Source organism: Vigna angularis, chromosome 3 (assembly GCF_016808095.1).
Source record: "Vigna angularis cultivar LongXiaoDou No.4 chromosome 3, ASM1680809v1, whole genome shotgun sequence".
NCBI classification, from domain to species: domain Eukaryota; kingdom Viridiplantae; phylum Streptophyta; class Magnoliopsida; order Fabales; family Fabaceae; genus Vigna; species Vigna angularis.
Genome location: NC_068972.1, coordinates 5,179,290 through 5,198,048, shown reverse-complemented (window position 1 = coordinate 5,198,048; position 18,759 = coordinate 5,179,290). Strand labels below are relative to the sequence as shown.

General features: G+C 30.6%; 2 protein-coding genes across 2 annotated transcripts; both read left to right on the top strand.

The window, feature by feature from the left end:
• The first annotated feature begins 203 nt into the window (after window positions 1-203).
• On the top strand, window positions 204-2,335 carry LOC108324856 (beta-conglycinin beta subunit 1). The gene is made up of 6 exons (XM_017557784.2): window positions 204-630; window positions 719-894; window positions 975-1,055; window positions 1,156-1,455; window positions 1,587-1,869; window positions 1,987-2,335. The coding sequence occupies exons 1-6, from the start codon at window positions 288-290 to the stop codon at window positions 2,169-2,171; spliced, it is 1,368 nt and encodes a 455-aa protein (XP_017413273.1). The 5' UTR covers window positions 204-287; the 3' UTR covers window positions 2,172-2,335.
• A 12,245-nt stretch (window positions 2,336-14,580) lies between these two features.
• LOC108324855 (beta-conglycinin beta subunit 1) lies at window positions 14,581-16,650 on the top strand. Its single transcript, XM_017557783.2, has 6 exons — window positions 14,581-14,967; window positions 15,050-15,225; window positions 15,305-15,385; window positions 15,486-15,785; window positions 15,910-16,183; window positions 16,297-16,650. The coding sequence occupies exons 1-6, from the start codon at window positions 14,625-14,627 to the stop codon at window positions 16,491-16,493; spliced, it is 1,371 nt and encodes a 456-aa protein (XP_017413272.1). The 5' UTR covers window positions 14,581-14,624; the 3' UTR covers window positions 16,494-16,650.
• The last annotated feature ends 2,109 nt before the right edge of the window (window positions 16,651-18,759 follow it).

Here is an 18,759-nt window from a genome sequence, read left to right as displayed (position 1 = left end):
CACAAGCCAATACTACTGAGCCTACCTCTATCATTACCACAACCACATGTATACGTATTCATTCTCTTCCGCCACCTCAATTTTTCACTTCAACACATGTCAATCTCTGCATGTATGCGTGTCATCCCATGGCCAAATCTCCATGCATGTTCCAAGGACCTTCTCTCTTACATAATACCTATAAATACCCCTAACATCCCTCACTTCATTCACCACCCATCAAGAGTACTACTACAATATTCCATCGAGTACTCTACTCTAATACCCCAACCCAACTCATATTCAATATGATGAGAGCAAGGGTTCCACTGCTGCTGTTGCTGGGAATTCTTTTCCTGGCATCACTTTCTGTTTCCTTCGGCATCGTACACCGGGAGCACCATGAGAGCCGAGAAGAAGTGTCGGTTTTAAGTGGAAAAAATAACCCTTTCTACTTCAACTCTGACAGGTGGTTCCGCACTCTATACAGAAACGAACTTGGTCGCATTCGGGTCCTCCAGAGGTTCGACCAACGCTCCAAACAAATGCAGAATCTTGAAAACTACCGTGTTGTAGAGTTCAAGTCCAAACCCAACACCCTCCTTCTTCCTCACCATGCTGATGCCGATTTCCTCCTAGTTGTCCTTAATGGTAAGTAATCAACTAATCGCTACTGACTTAACATCATCACACTTTCCTTCTCCTGCACCAGTGATGCTAATCAATTTGTTAATTACAGGGACAGCCGTACTCACCTTGGTAAACCCTGACGGCAGAGACTCCTACATTCTTGAGCAAGGCCATGCCCAGAAAATCCCTGCGGGAACCATTTTCTTTTTGGTTAACCCTGACGACAACGAGAATCTCAGAATAATCAAACTCGCCGTACCCGTTAACAACCCTCACAGATTTCAAGTACTGCCTTCTGACTAATTTTTTTTATTCTAACTTGCATTTTTTTTCTCCACATGTGATGATAAATGTTTGGCCTGTAGGACTTTTTCCTATCTAGCACAGAAGCCCAACAATCCTACCTGCAAGGATTCAGCAAGAATATTCTAGAGGCCTCCTTCGATGTAAGCAACCACATATTTGCGCTGCCATTTAGCTACTAGTTGGTCTAAATTTCACATTTTTTTAATGATATCATTATCTATATTTGCATGATTTTTATAGAGCGACATCAAGGAGATAAACAGGGTTCTCTTTGGAGAGGAGGGACAACAGCAGCAAGGCGAGGAGAGTCAGCAAGAGGGAGTGTTTGTGGAACTTAAAAGGGAACAGATTCAGGAACTGACCAAACATGCCAAATCTAGTTCAAAGAAATCTCTTTCCTCCGAAGATGAACCATTCAACCTGAGAAACCAAAAACCCATCTACTCCAACAAATTTGGAAAGTTGTACGAGATCACACCGGAGAAAAACCCGCAACTTAAGGACTTGGACGTGTTCCTCAGTTCTGTAGATATGAAAGAGGTAATAAATACAAGGAAAAACCGTGTGGACAATCTCAGCAATTGAATTCTATTATTCACTATAACGTCATAATTATAAGATCTTAGTACTGAGATCATAATTAAATAATGGTTGTTTTTGAAAAACTTCAGGGAAGCCTTCTTCTGCCACACTACAATTCTAAGGCCATGGTGATACTGGTGATCAATGAGGGAAAAGCAAACATTGAACTGGTTGGTCTAAGAGAACAAGAACAGCAGCAGCAAGAGCAGCAAGAGGAAATGTTGGAAGTGCAGAGGTACAGAGCTAAGGTGTCAAAACACGATGTATTTGTAATCCCAGCAGCTTATCCAGTTGCCATCAACGCAACCTCCAATCTAAATTTCTTTGCTTTCGGTATCAATGCTGAGAACAACCAGAGGAACTTCCTTGCAGGTATATATATTAAATATCTTCTTGAATTTGAACATACCGCTCTTGTTTGTTTTAAATCCTTATTTGGAACTTGTTTTATTTACAATTGATTGGTAACTCGTGATTGAAAATTTGAAGGTGAGAAAGACAATGTGATTAGTGAGATACCTACAGAGGTGTTGGATCTTGCTTTCCCTGCGCCAGGTGAGAAGGTTGAGAAGTTGATAGAAAAGCAGACTGGGTCCCACTTTGTTGATGCACAGCCTGAGGAACAGCAAAGGGAGGAGGGTCCTAAGGGAAGAAAGGTTCACTTCGTGTACTGAACAACTATGAACTAAATGTATGTAAGGTGTAAGAGCTTACAAAGAGCGTGGAAATGTGGAAATATGTATCGGACCATGTAACAAATAACTGAGCTCCACCCGACTTCTTCTATGAAATAAACAAATCGAGCATATATAAGATGCTTGCGTTTTGAGTTCTTCAATTATCTGCTTTGTGCTTAGTTAATTTGTTATGATTGGGTGGGAGGTAGCAAATCACTAAAAGCATATATATTTTTTTAAAAATTAGTCACAATCAATTGTTTTAGGCCTCTTAGGTCTCTAAATTGATTTCTATTTAAGGATTGATTGGATCTCTAAAATTTATCTGTGCTATTTTAAGATTTAAAGATTTTATTCCAGTGGTGTTTGAGATTACCACAAAATTACCCTGTTTCCAAATAGCACACACACAGACACACCTAAATGTAAATGAAACCTATTATTTCCTAGTGCCCTGCAACCTTAAATAATTTTAACTTAGGCATTCTCATGTAATTAGTACTTGGATGGAGTATCAAAAATTGGAACGTTACAAAGATACATTTTATTAAATCTTTTATATGTGTAAAAGAAGTTATTTGTATTCTTTAATTAATGATATTTAGTTGGCTTTTAGTTTTTTATGGTATCTATTATTCTGTTTTTATATATTATAAACAATTTACTAAAACATGTCGGAGAAGCACTTCGGACCAAAAAAAAATAATAATAGTGAACATGAAATAAAAGTTTTTTAATGGTCAATTAATTATTTCTTCACTGTGTGAAAAGTTGTGACTTACATAGAGTTATTCGGTTTGATAAAGAGAAACGGTAACAGAGAAGAAGTTATTATTATGGTAACAAAAACATGCAATCATCCTGAGTAGCATGGAAGGAAGATAAAGATGCCTATGACTGTTAACGTTTGAAAAGTCGATGTTTAAATAAAGATAAACATATTAGTGTGCCTTTAATAAGTGTTATGGTAACACCATTATGATGATTTGAGACTTTCATTTTTTTTCTCTCTACACACTTAATTAACAACTCTAAATTATTATTTTATTGTAATATTTTATTTATATTTATTCTTATTTTAATATGATATTTTATTATGATAAGTAGTTCTCAAATGAATGTAAATAAAAAACAATAGATGTCTCTATTTTTCCTTTGATAATTAATATTCTCATATATCATTTAAAAAATTCTTATAATCACTTTCAAAATAAATATCGAAAACTAAAATGATTAATTCAAAGGAATAAATATTAAAAGAAGTTATAAAGTATTAAACCAAAATTTAAGTTGGAAAGTTACTTTATGTTGGTTTAAGCTAGATAATTTTATTATCTTGGATAATTTTCTGATGCTGATACTTAAATAATATTTATTTGATTTAATTATGTTTTAACTTTTATACAGTTCGGTATTTTTAATTCAATACTTATTAAGTTATTCACGTCTTTGATTCATTTGGTTCTTCTATTTAATTTTGATTTAATTGATTTTAAGTTATTTAAGTCTTTGATTCATTTGGTTCTTCTATTTAATTTTGATTTAATTGATTTTAAAATTTGTCAAGGTTAATGTAGTTATGTTTTTAAAATTTGTGAAGGTTAATGTGGTTATTTATGTTAAATTGATGTTTAGAAGGTGATCATGTATAAATAAAAGAATAATAATTAGTAATTAAGTGAGTTCTTATATTTTTTATATGGAGATAATGTGATCTTTTTTCTTGCATGTTGTTGAGGTATAGACATCATCTCTCGTTAGGATAGACTCTAATCATAGCTCAACTCCACAAAATGAGCTTGGTGAGATTTGCACCCACTTATATATTATAAATTGATCATATCTCTAGTCGATGTGAGACTTTCAACAATGTAAATTAAAGTAAACAAACAAAGATTTTGAATATATGATATTGAATCTAAAGGAGACAATGTGTTACCGAAAAAGTAAGGATTGAAGAAGACAATGTGTTACCAAAAAAGTAAGGATTGAAGAAGACAATGTGTTACCAAAAAAGTAAGGATTGAAGAAAAAAATATGATATTGAATCTGAAGGCGATATATGTGAGATTATGTTATGAAAAAGAATAAGGATAGAAGAGAAAGAAGAAAGTTTGAACTAAATGATTTTAAGTACCTTGAGGGTTGATTTTGCTCACAAAGAAATTAAATTATTGTTATTTTTAGTTTTCTTTTTGTCTTTAATTAGTTGATCCACTTACATATATTATTTTCAATATTTTTCATCTTGTTGATCTACTTTTTAAAAGAGAAGAAATGATTTGATATACAAGTTGGAAGATCTTATAATGAGAGAAACTATAGGATGTTCAATAAGTTGAGACGTGAAAACAAAAATAATGTTCATATCATTATGCTGATAACAATTTAAAGAAAAACAAAACATTTAAACCCACAAACAATTTCTTTTTTAAACTTAATTAAGAACACTAAAATTTATGAGATATTTGACACGTAATTTATTTTATTTGTTTACCAAAATTGGACTATGAAATCACTTAGGCTTTGTTCACTTAAATGAATTTGGAGGAGAGTGATTCAATGGATTTGAAAGGATTTAAAGGTAAATTTTTTTATTATTTATTTGAGTGGATTTTGGAGGTAAGTGAAAGCGGATTTGGAAGTAAAGTTTGTAAGAATTAGTGTGGGATTTGATTGATGTGACAATTAAAAAAATTTAGTTCTAAATCCACTCTCACTTACCTCCAAAATCCACTCAAATAAACAATAAAAAATATATCTTTAAATCCTCTCAAATTCATTCAATTACAGTTCCCAAATCTATTCAAGTGAACAAAGTGTTAAAGTTAAATATGAATTTTAATTCCATTATTATACAAAAAAGTTTATGACATAATTTTTTTTGCTGTAATTTATTAGTTTAGTTTAGTGAAAAATAAATACATGAACTTTACGGTTTAAAGATTCTTTTACAAGGTTATATTTAAGTAGTGATGATAATAAATACACTTGTAATTACTGGTATTATTTAAATGTGTTGATTTTGACCAAAAATAATTCACTTTGTATGAGTATGAACTTAGATAATATTAAATTTTTAAAATTTGATATGAGAACAAATTATGTTGACTCTCTGACAAGCACACCATTGTTATCATTAATTTTAAAAGCAAGAGTATCAAATCCAAAAATTCTTAGTATAATACTAAGAACTATACTAACTTTATTGCTAGACATAAAATAAAAGATACAACATGAAACGAGATTAAATAAATAAATAAAAACTTAAAAAGAACTTAGAATTTAACACTATAATATTTTTAGTATTTTTGAAATGAGAAAGCTAGTTGGATTGAAAATATATGATATGGATATTGTTGGGATTAGACTTCATCGCCTTTTGTTTCACTAAATTCAAGAATATAGATTTTTCTTTTTTTCATTGTCATTTATCCTTATTATAAAATGTTGTACTGCAATTCCTTAAAATAAACCTTAAATATATTCTACTGAATTACAATTTCTTGCCAACTTAATAAAATAAACTCTTATTAAAATCAAGGATTTAAAGATGATCAATAAGTTATTCTTTGTGCCGAGACAAATGATCAATAACTCATAAGAGTTACAACTTCAACTATTTTATAGTTGATCAAGCCACAATATACATAAACACAAAGAATAAACATCAATAAAAATAATAATATAGCATTGCATATAAATATAATTAAAATATACAAGAGATTTAGTAACTACTCCTAACTCCAACAAAAGAAATAAATAGCATGGAATTTATACAAAAGGATGAAAGGAAATGGAGGTGGAAGCCACTAATGGTGTCTCCAATGGATAGGTACCCTTAGGGCTGGGCATAAGTATCTAAACTATACTAAACTATAATAAATTATAGTTAACTATATTTCTAATAAACTAAAAATAATTGAACTACATATACTATATATAAACTGTATTGTTAACAGTTCAGTTATAAAAAACTGCAGTTATACCAATTAACTAATAACCAAATCCTTTCAAGATCATCAAGTCAGTTTTATAAAATTCCTTACTCTTCTGTCACTTTTACGGAAAATATTTTATTTTGAGTTTTAAACATTGTTCTTTTGTTTTTGTCTTTAAGATAAGTTATATATTCTTAGACTTCATACCAATCATATAAAATATTATTTCTATTTTTATATGTTATCTATTAAAAAAATTCATATTTAAAAAAAATCATTTATCAGAAATTAATGTAATTTTAAGAATAGATTATTGGAAGTTTGTTTTATTTAAAACGTTTACTCTTAAACCTCCGAAAAATACTTCAGAATTATTTCAAACTTATTGTATAAATAAAATTAAATAACTTTATAATATTTTCTATAAACAAATAATTAAAATTAACATATAATTCTAATAAATTTTATTTGTTTTTGGTTTTCCTTTTATTTTTTTCCCTAACTTTCTTTCTTCAAAACTTACGTCTAACTCTCAGAAAAAAATATATTTAGTTTAATAATAAATTATTCTTACAAAATATAAAATACATTTAACCTTTTAAATTATATTTGTCTCAGAATCTTTCATTTTGTTTTATATCATAAACTATAAAGACAAATTAAATATATAATTTAGTTTAATCATAAAACTAATTTTTAAATAATTTGAATATATATATATATATATAACGCTTTTATTTTTAACAATGATACTATATAATACAAAATATTCAAAATATTTATGGTCAAGAATAATTTCATGTCAATTTTTATTTTTTAATAAAATAAAAATAATAATTATGAGATTAAATAATAAATATAATGAATAATGATTAAATAATCATTGAACAATTTATGTTGTCATGTTAAAAAATTAAATAACAATGAACTACCACTACAAAAATAATTAATTTTAGGAGAGGTTATTTTCCGGCAGTTCTAAAAACCCCAAATAATTTCCGGCGGTTTATGACTAAACCGCAGGTAGCGTTTTTTATTATTTTTTTAAACTTTCCACCCAACTCATATCCCCTCCCCCGCTCCTTCAGTCGTTCATCTAATCTAAAAAATGTCTAAACCCTAACCTCCCTCCCCCGCGCCTTCGTCAAAATTTCTCCCAAATCCTTCCCCGCACCACAATCTTCTCATGCTTGTTTCGTGTTCGTCTTCTCCTATTTGGCTTCGTGTTCATCTTCTCCTGCTTGGTTGAGCGTCAAGGTGGAGGCGTCGAGGCATCAAGGCATTTGCGGGTTGAGCGAGGTCGAGGTGCTTTGGTGCGCTCCCGCACTGACCAATCTTAGGTCGAGGTCGAGGTAAGACTGTGTTCGATCTTGGCTCTTCGGTTTTGGCTCTCTCGTTCGTTGTTCGATCTACTGATCCTTGTTTATCTTATTAGTGATAAATATGAGAGATTTGAGAGGATAATGCGTGGGACGCAGGGCACACTTATCGTTGCTTCGACCCTCCAAATTTTTGTTGGATTCAGTGGACTTTGGCGCAATGTAGTGAGGTTGGTTCCTGTCTAGATCCTTGAATTGTTTTTCCTTCCATCTTGTAGTCACATACATTGGACTTTTTGAGATTATCCATGCAATACTTATACTTTCAGATGTTTAAAGATGTTTCTATTTTTCTTGTTTGGACAGCTAGCTCTAATTCTTTTAGAAATGTACTAATCCCTCCTTCTTTTGATAACTCCCAGTTAGTGATCATGATTAATTCCAATTACACTGCTACATAGGATTTTTACCATTCTGCAAGTTATTTTTCTACAAATAATTTTGGTGAGTAATTTGTTTTGCTTTTATAGGTTCTTAAGCCCTCTCTCTCTACAGTTCCCCTGGTTGCTTTGTCAGGCTTTGGACTTTATGAGTTGGGCTTTATAGTGGTACTGATATTTGCAGCAAGAACTATTTCTTATTTCTTTCCTTCATCTATGAATTATATAACTGGTATGATTTACACTTTCTTAATTATTTCTTCTTGAATTGTAGCTTGCAAAATGTGTGGAGATTGGGCTGCCAGATATTTGAATCATATGATTTGATATATATCAAAGATATAGTAGATATTGCTTTGATTCTAATAATATCAAAGCTCAATTGCCTGTGAAGAAAACTTTGAAAGTAAAAGCTCTATTGCCAGGAGAATTGAATGATGTTCCTTTCTGTGTCTGTAGTCTAAAATATAGATCCTAATAAAGCTCATACTTTTGTTACTCTTATCTAGGTGACTATATATATGGGGAAAGGATGGTTTTATGATTTCAAGCACACACTTTGATCGATTCTCATCCCCTGACTTCTATGCAAGAGTTTATATTCAGATGTCACAGCCAGAGTTTTCAGAGGCACATGAATCGTTTCATGTTGGGGGAAGCCTTGTTGAATGCTTCATTTTTTTGTCTTACATCATTCGTTTTTTTTAACTAAAGGCATAAAGTTTTCAAAATAAATTGCAGGTGAGAACTGATCATATGACTCGTGCCTTGTCCAAGCCTTATAGATCACCGGTGGTGGATACGATACAATCTTTGCCACATCATCAGCAGGTAACTTGAAAAATGAATGTGCTATGAACTGTACAGCTAAGGCTATAATGATAAAATGGAACTGAAAATACAATATAGTAGTTGAAACTGGACTATATTCCATTCCATTACTAGTTGAAACTAAGTATAGTAGCAAATGAAAATTAATACATGATAGCCTATTCTAGGATGCAAAGCTGAATCAGAGATTAAAGTCTAAAACTATAATGCATATGTAAATGTAATATTAACTTCTGTGAATGCAAATTTGAGTAACATGAAAATCTAGCTACTATGTCGAAGAATAAGAACCTACTATATGCACTATGAGTTGAACTAAAAGATAGTTATGACAACCTAAACTTTATAAAGAGGATGAACAAAATTCACTACTTTTCTGATTGTGGAATGAGCTTTCTGATTGTGGAAAAAAGGACTTTCAATTAAGCCAAAGATGCAAGTGTTCATAATGATTGTAAGTGTGTATAGCAGCAACTAGAAGAAGCACCAAAGCTATAAAAAGGAACAATTTTAAGCAAAAATCTGCAGGTAGGTTAGTTTTAAGCAAAAATCTGGAGGTAGTTTAAGCAAAAATTATTCTTGCTGCTATATATATATATATATATATATATATATATATATATATATATATATATAGTTGCCATCATTTCTCCTTTTTGAACTTGGTACTACTATATTCTTATTTTTATACACCAAGAATATTCTTTAACTTGATTACTAGATTAACAAGTAAAGATTATGCATTAGACATGATCAAACTCTTAATTAGATGCTTAAAGAAATAGTCTCTGTTTGCATGTCTCTGATAGAGTGCAGATTCAATCTTTTGATAAAGAAAGTAACAAAGAATGTATTGAAATATGTAACATTTCTCTTTTTTATTAGGAACCCTTAAGTGAATAGTTTTTTTATTGGCCATCTGGTTTCTTATGTAGTTAATGAGTTTATATCAACTTATCTTTTTCAAGTTTTAACAGAGATTATTGAGAATGTTGTCTTATACAGAGATTGAGCAGTTGAAGGTTGATTTGCAGAAGCCAGAATTTGTTGTTTCTGAATACAGGGATGAGATCAACAGATTGTCCAGTGATGTGGAAAGCATCCCAAAGGTTGAGGCTGATCTTCTGGAAATGAAAAGGGAAGGGAATCAGTTAGAACAATTCTTAACTGAGAGCAATAACATGTTATAGAAAGTGATGGTATCATTCTTCCTATTGAGCCTACTTTTGATGAACCAATAGAAAAGGTGAAGTCGCTTGCTGATTATCTCAGTGAATGCCAAGATGCCAAGGTGGTTTTTGGTTCTTTTTACTACTCGAATACAACATTGTATATGTTATTAATAGTTGTTTAATATCTAAAATATGTCTTAAATATATGGATAAGCCATTTTTAGTTGTTTTGCCTATGTTTTCCCGTTTTGATGGGATGGTTTTTTTATGATAAAGGTTCACGTGACGTATGTGACTTTATTGCAACATGCATTTTCCTCCAAAAAGTAATTATACATAATGCATTACATGACTATAATTATGGCCAACTTTCTATTATATTGTTCTTTAGTTTAACTGTATTTCTTTGTTGAAAGATACACAATCCACTACTGCTGTTGATGTTGATGTAATGCTATAATGCAGCAGCACTCAGCACAACTCTCAGAACATTCTTAAGCTTTAACAATCATTTTATTTTATTTTTCTAAAATATTGATGATATTCCTGTCTTCTGAGAGCTAGCTGGCTAGTATGATTATCTCCTAAGATAATACTTTTAGAATGTTGACAATATTTAGGAAATGATTAGAAGTGACATGAGTGCATAGTTGTTAGAATGTAAAATCAGAGATGCTTTTAGGTTGAACAACATCTTCCATGTCAATTGACACGTAATATACCTCAGTTTGTGAAACTTCTTTTGCTGATGCTACTTTTATTCATTATATATAACCATATAAAATTTGAATTTATAAGTTCAAATTTTACTTTCTGATAACAAAAACTAGTATACATGAGTGAAGCTTGTTATCTATCTGACTTTCTTAGTACAAATGATTGCAAATAGTGCAGTCTATTTCGTCCAAAAGTTAAGATGCCACTCAATAATGTTTCTATTTTCATTGTTTAAATACACAAATTAATATACACTTGAATTAATGGAGTTCTTCGGCAGTTGTCACTCAGTTTTATTTCAGAACCTCATTTTGAAACCTTGACAATGTATTATTTCTCTCTTACAATAAAAAGCTTGAAAACTTCTTTAGTTTGTCAAAGATTTTTTTCTCGGCAGTACTCTTCATAAAAATGTTATGCAATTTTAGCTTTTGCTTTTGACAGTAAAGATTTGAACATTCGACAATGAGATCAGAATTTTGTTAGTTATGTGAACACTCATGCTGTACTTTTGTTAACTATATATGCACTCCAGATACGTTTTGTTTTTTGTGGGAAGGTTGGACCTTGGTTATTTTTTGTTTCATCAGAATATATTGACTTCGTATTGTTAATGAGTAGATAATTTCTTACTTTGTAGGGTATTAATTAGGGATCATTTACAAATATATTCATCTTTAACCTGGTATCTAGGGTTAAGAATTGCTCTTGATGTTGCAAAGTGAATTTGGGATGTTAACTAATTACTGTTTTATATTTTAGGTATTTGAAAAAGGAAGCATATCAAATGATGGAAAAAATGAAGAAGTACCAAATGACGAAGAGAATGAAAAAGTATCAAATGATGAAGACAATTGAAGAAGTACAAAACTATAATTATTATTCATAACATGTTAATTTTAATTTTTAAGAAACATTAATTGTATTTCTAATGTTTACAATTTATATAATAATATTTTGGTTTATATTTAATGTTTAGATTTAATTTTGGTTTCATATTATTTAATTTTGGTTTATTAATGATAATCAAGTCATTTGAATAATAATAAAAAAATTAAATTATTACATTTCCGGCGGTTTTGGAAAACCCTCAAAAATATCGGCGGTTTTCATAAACCCTCACAAATTACCGGCGGTTTTGCTTAACCCCGGTTATTTCCGGCGGTTTTAGTAAAACCCCCACTACTACCGGCGGTTTTTCAAAACCCCCGCTAATTGCGGCGGTTTTTCAAAAAACCGCCGGTAATTACTTAGCGACGCAGATTTTCCCAACGGTTTTCCTAACCGCGGGTAACATATTTTCCGGGGGTTAAAACCGCCGGAAACGGAAAAAATAACCCCCGGTAAAAATCTAATTCTTTGTAGTGTACATATGTTTTGTTAATTTTTGTTTAGATACAAAATAAGGAATATATACAATTTATTAAAAGGTAATGTTTATTTAAAATAATAATATAAAAACTTTAAAATAAAGTATAAAACAAAGTTTACAGTTATCTTACCTTAGTTGAAAAAAATACATTGATTAATTAAATTATACATCAAAACATAATTAAATTATCTTAATTTAACTTTTATTTTAATTATATTAATTTATACTTTTTATTTTAATGTTAAAATAAAAATAACTAAGGATCATATTTAAAAACATTAAAAATGTTAAATATTTAAAAATATTAATTTTTATACTGAATCAATATTTTTTAGCCAGAATTTATTTATTTTAAGTTGAGTTAAATTAGTTGAGAATGAAATGTACATATCTCCAAAAAAACGACATTAGATTGATTTGCGTGAACATGAATTTAAATAAATAAAAAATAAATATTTAAAAATAAATAAAAAAATAAGTATTTAAAAGTGAGATAAGATTAATACTACACGTAACTAGGTTGAGTTTTTCATAGAGTTATTCATCTAACTTACAGTTTTAGAACAAAATGAAAGTAGAAGTGATAGGAACTCACTAAACATAGTTCAGTTTTTAGTTAACTGCACTAGAAATATAATAAGTTCAGTTTTTCTAAATTGAACTAGACAATAGTATAATTAGTTTTTAGTTAAAATAGATTAGTTTTTTTTAGTATAAAATAGTACAGTTAACTATAGTTTAGTATAGTTAAGTTATTTTTACCCAGCCCTAGGTACTCTACCCTTCCATTTTATGTTTCATCCTTTGCCCCCTCCCTTTTTGTGTCTTACACCTTTCATATATGATATGAGTCAAAAAGAGAACATTCTATAAATGACTCACTGAGTCAAAACATAGGCTGGTTGAGCGAAATTTGCAAGCAATGTCATCATACTTTCTGTTAATAGTATTGATAAGCAAGGATTAGCTCTTATTTTGCAAGATGATGCTCTCTAGTCCAAGTCTTGACTGAGTAAGAAATATATTAATTAAATATTAAATGAATTTTGACTACGACAGAAACTATTTCTGATCGTGTTGGTTAGACTAACTTTACTTTAATTAAAATGTTAGATGTATCAATAAAATATATAGTTAATCTCTCTTTTCCTATAATTATAAAAGTTAAAGAAAAACTATAAAAATCATTTTAGAATGTTTAAAAAAACTAAAATAAGTGAATATTATGTTAAGCATAAAGAATATTTATCAGGTTAATTACTAAACTATTTATATTATTTTTGTTTTAAGTCTATAACATTTTTAATTTATAAGGTTATTTGCACAATTTACATATGAACATTTTTTGGGTTTGTAGTTTCGTAACTCTTTTTTTTTATAACCATTTGGATTTATTCTATTGTTAATTAAAATTTTAATTTAATATTTATGAATTATATATTTTTTTAATATGTAATATTGAAAAAAAATGTAACCTTGTAACATTTAATATTGAACAATATGATAGGTTTTTAATAATGAATTATTTAATTAATATCTGAAGTATTAAAAATATGAATACGAACATCAGTATATCCATTATCTAATCTCATTCGTATTAAATAAATAAAATTTTACTTTAAAAGTAGGTACGAGATAATCAAACCGTCGTCCTCTCACCCTATTTTCATCAATTTGGGGTTTTTAGTGAAACTATGTAATTTAGTAAAGTCTTTATCTTTTATATCAGAAGATCCAATTGACTCAAAATATTGAAACTTTACAAAAAATCGAAGGTTATTTTTTATATAATTCAAACAATTGATGGATTTAAATATATTGTTTTCAAAATAAACTAGGCCTCGTCCTGAACAGCCCTAGTTATTGACGTTCTGTGAGGATTTACGGTAAACATCCATGACTTGATATATTTTTTAAAATATAAAATAATTTGAAATGAATTCATAAGAAAGTAACAATATTATTATTTTATTAAATGAATAAAAGTACATACAGATTGAAGGCTGTAAGTGAAACATTTTTCATTGCGTCTTATTATTTAGTTTAAACATAATATAGACCGTACTGAACAATTACTTATTTTTCTTGGCAGCCATAATTATCATTTTAGTGATTTTTATTTTTCTTGGTGCTTTGTTTTGATAAAATGTAAGTCCATAATTACAATTACTGTGCAGTCTCATAGGACTCTGAAGTCTCTTGGATCATGCATCGATGCTAGGGCAAGAAAAAGACAAAGAACACAGAAAAAAGGACAACAGACAGAAAAAACGAATCACGCTACCTCACTCAACTTATTCGATGGCAGATTACGATCGCCGCGTCCATGTATGTCAAAATGCCATGCACAGCAACACGTGCTCAACATGCACTTCAAGTCGATCACCATTTTAACCCACACACCAACACATAGCTTGGTTCTGCCTCCACAGCCAATGCACAAAATCCATCTTCATCATCACATCACAAACCACCTCTATCTCTTCCGCCACCTCACTTACTTTCAATTCAACACACGTCAATCTGCATGCAATCCCGAGGCCAAATGTCTATACGTGTTATCAAGAGCCCTCTCTCTTGCATAACTCACTATAAATACCCATAATCGCTCCGTGTTTTCCTCATCCATCACCCCATATTCACTAATACTACTACACTATGATGAGAGCAAGGGTTCCACTGCTGCTGTTGCTGGGAATTCTTTTCCTGGCATCACTTTCTGTCTCCTTCGGCATCGTACACCGGGAGCACCATGAGAGCCGAGAAGAAGTGTCGGTTTCAAGTGGAAAAAATAACCCTTTCTACTTCAACTCTGACAGGTGGTTCCGCACTCTATACAGAAACGAATGGGGTCACATTCGGGTCCTCCAGAGGTTCGACCAACGCTCCAAACAAATGCAGAATCTTGAAAACTACCGTGTTGTAGAGTTCCAGTCCAAACCCAACACCCTCCTTCTTCCTCACCACGCTGATGCCGATTTCCTCCTAGTTGTCCTTAGTGGTAAGTAATCAACTAATCGCTACTGACTCAATATCGTCACTTGCTTCTCCTGCACGAATGATGACAATCAATTTGTTTACAGGGAAAGCGGTACTCACCTTGGTGAACCCTGACGGCAGAGACTCCAACATTCTTGAGCAAGGCCATGCTCAGAAAATCCCTGCAGGAACCACTTTCTTTTTGGTTAACCCTGACGACAACGAGAATCTCAGAATAATCAAACTCGCCGTACCCGTTAACAACCCTCACAGATTTCAAGTACTGCCTTCTGAACTAATTTTTGTTATTCTAACTTGCATTTTTTCTCCACGTGTGATGATAAATGTTTGGCCAGTAGGACTTTTTCCTATCTAGCACAGAAGCCCAACAATCCTACCTGCAAGGATTCAGCAAGAATATTCTAGAGGCCTCCTTCGATGTAAGCAACCACATATTTGCGCTGCCATTTAGCTACTAGTTTGTCTAAATTTCACATTTTTTTAATGATATCATTATCTATATTTGCATGATTTTTATAGAGCGACATCAAGGAGATAAACAGGGTTCTCTTTGGAGAGGAGGGACAACAGCAGCAAGGCCAGGAGAGTCAGCAAGAGGGAGTGATTGTGGAACTTAAAAGGGAACAGATTCGGGAACTAATCAGACATGCTAAATCTAATTCAAAGAAAGCCCTTTCCTCCCAAAATGAACCATTCAACCTGAGAAACCAAAAACCCGTCTATTCGAACAGATTTGGAAGGTTGCATGAGATCACCCCCGAGAAAAACCCCCAGCTTCGGGACTTGGATGTGTTCCTTAGTTCTGTGGATATCAAAGAGGTAAATACGAAGAAAAACCGTATAACCAAACTCTCGAGTTCTATATATATTATATGTTTAGTCAGAAAACATTACTGTCGGAACTATATAATTATATAGATAATTTTTTTGTTAACAAATTTAGGGAGGTCTTCTTATGCCAAACTACAATTCAAAGGCCATAGTAATACTAGTTGTTAATGAAGGAGAAGCAAATATTGAACTTGTTGGCCTAAAAGAACAGCAACAGCAGCAGCAAGAGGAAAATTGGGAAGTGCATAGGTACAGTGCTGAGTTGTCCGAAGACGATGTATTTGTGATCCCAGCAGCTTATCCAGTCGCCATCAACGCTACCTCCAATATGAATTTCCTTGCTTTCGGTATCAATGCTGAGAACAACCAGAGGAACTTCCTTGCAGGTATATATATTAAATATCTCCTTGAATTTGAACATACCGCTCTTGTTTGTTTTATTCCTTATTTGGAACTTGTTTTATTTACAATTGGTAAACTCGTGATTGAAAATTTGAAGGTGAGAAAGACAATGTGATTAGTGAGATACCTACAGAGGTGTTAGATCTTGCTTTCCCTGCGCCTGGTGAGAAGGTTGTGAAGCTGATAAATAAGCAGAGCTTATCCTACTTTGTGGATGCTCAGCCTCAACAAAAGGAGGAGCGGAGTAAGGGAAGAAAGGGTCCATTGTCTTCCATTTTGGACACTCTCTACTGAAAAAGTATCAAGTAACTAACCTGTAATGCAGTCATGGTGAGTGCGGAATTAACGTATCGCGCCATCTAAAAATAATTAGAGCTCCATGTAGCTTTTTCCACTACGAATAATGAATAAATCAAGCACATATATAATGCTTGTGTTTTGTGATTTTCAACTATCTGTCTTCTTCTTAGCCAATTGGTTGGCATGTACCTCTCTTTTACTTTATTTTATCAGAACTTTTGATCTATACCACCCTTAAAACATACTAAAAAAAATCAAGTCTCACATTCAACAAGCTTACAAATAATAACATGAGATTGAAACTGAAAATAATTAATCATAGTATTGACTAAGTTAAATATTATTTTATAAATTAAAAAATATTAATATATCAAATAATTTGTATTATTAATTTAAAATGGTGGTTTTCTGTCTTTAAAATTAACTATCAAATTTTTAATTACTTGTTATTATTAAATTTTAAATTAATTTCTAAATATAAATAATTTTTAATTTATGAACTAATATCTAATTTATTTAAGTATAATGAATACTTAATTTTTTCTAAATTAATTATTATTTGATAATTTTTTTAATTTTATGAATAATAGAAGCGTCTATCCACATCGCAATAGAAGCAACCATCCAATTAGGTTACCCAACTAACTAATATGCTAAAGTAAAATTTTGTGAATTGTAACAAGTGTATTAAATAAACAAGTTTAATTACATATATTATGGTTTACCATAATATAGCTGACTTTTTCTTTCAAGTCTTCGAAGACATGAAAAAAAGAATATTAAATAAAAATAACTAGAAACTCTTATCGAGACAGATTAGCTTTACAAACTCGTAATCATATCCTATAGAGATGGAAGAGGTAAGATGGAATTTGTTTTCTTTTTTCATAGACGTTGACTTTGAAGGATTTACTGTTTATGAATATAGGGATGGAAGAGGAAGGATGGAATTTGTTTTGTTTTTTTTAATTTCTTTTACAAACTTTTGTAGAAACATTTTTGTTTTTTTTGGAAGTTTTGCTATTATATATATATATATATATATATAAATTTTTATTATAGAGAAAAAGTAATAATTTTATATTTTAATTTATTAAATTATTTATCTTTTCATCATAATAAGTTAAATCATTTATAAATTTCATTCTTAACTTCATTTACTTTTATTTTTAAATTCTTTAAATCTAGAAAAAAACAACACAAAATTTATTTTCAAATCCACACAAATCTATTTACTTAATTTAAATTCATCCTCGTAAAGAAAATCAACTAAGACTATATTCTCATAATGTTGATTTTTACATTGGTGTGGTTAGTCAACTCTTTCTAGTTCTTACTTTATTTTATTCTCAAATTTATCTTATTTTTATATTTTATATATTATAATTGTTTTAGGCTTATTTTACCTTTAATATCTCTTTTAATATATAAAATAAATAGATAAGGTGATGAAAACAAGTTGGATTTTAAGAAAGTGTTATTTGACAACAAAAAGATTAAAATTTAAAGCAAATACTTACGCTGGATATCACCAAAATCAAACTCAATGCTACAAACATAGATAACAAAGTGTTGTAAGGGAATTTCACACTGAACAGTGCCCATGTGGTGGCCGAAGCGACATTCACAGATACTACTGTTTCACGTTTTAACTGGTGTCGAGTGGTTGTACTGTTGAATTGTCAAGATAGAGTATTTATTCATATTTTTTACGAGGATTTCACTCCTTCTCTTCCTTCCAAAATTTCACTAATTTCTCTTCGCCCTTGGATCTTCGATTTTCATCTATGGTATTATGTCGCTTTAAAGTTTGATCGATGGACAAAATCTATGAATTGGATGTATTGATGCAAAAGAGGAAGTGAAACAACGGCTTAGAACCTTAGGAAAGAGCGTGAATTTCTGTTTGATTTTCAATTTCTTCCTTATATTTTTAATTTGTAATTTTAGGTTCTTCGTCATGAGCTAAACTTATAGTTGAGATTAAATGTAGTAAACTAATTTTTTTGTGTGTATTTTGCAATGTTAAAACATATGTTTTTTTATTTTAATGTTAGTATTTTATTTCTATTATTAATATTTGTTGTGGTTTGATCTCATGACTTGATTGTTGGTTCTTGAAGTGTTGAAAAATGTCTTTAAACTTAGAATTAAAGTTGAATACCTAATGGAGATTCTATCTAGTGATAGAACATGATTCATTAGTAATGTTAAAATTTTTGAACTTAATGTATGGTTACTTGTTGATTATTCAAGGAAT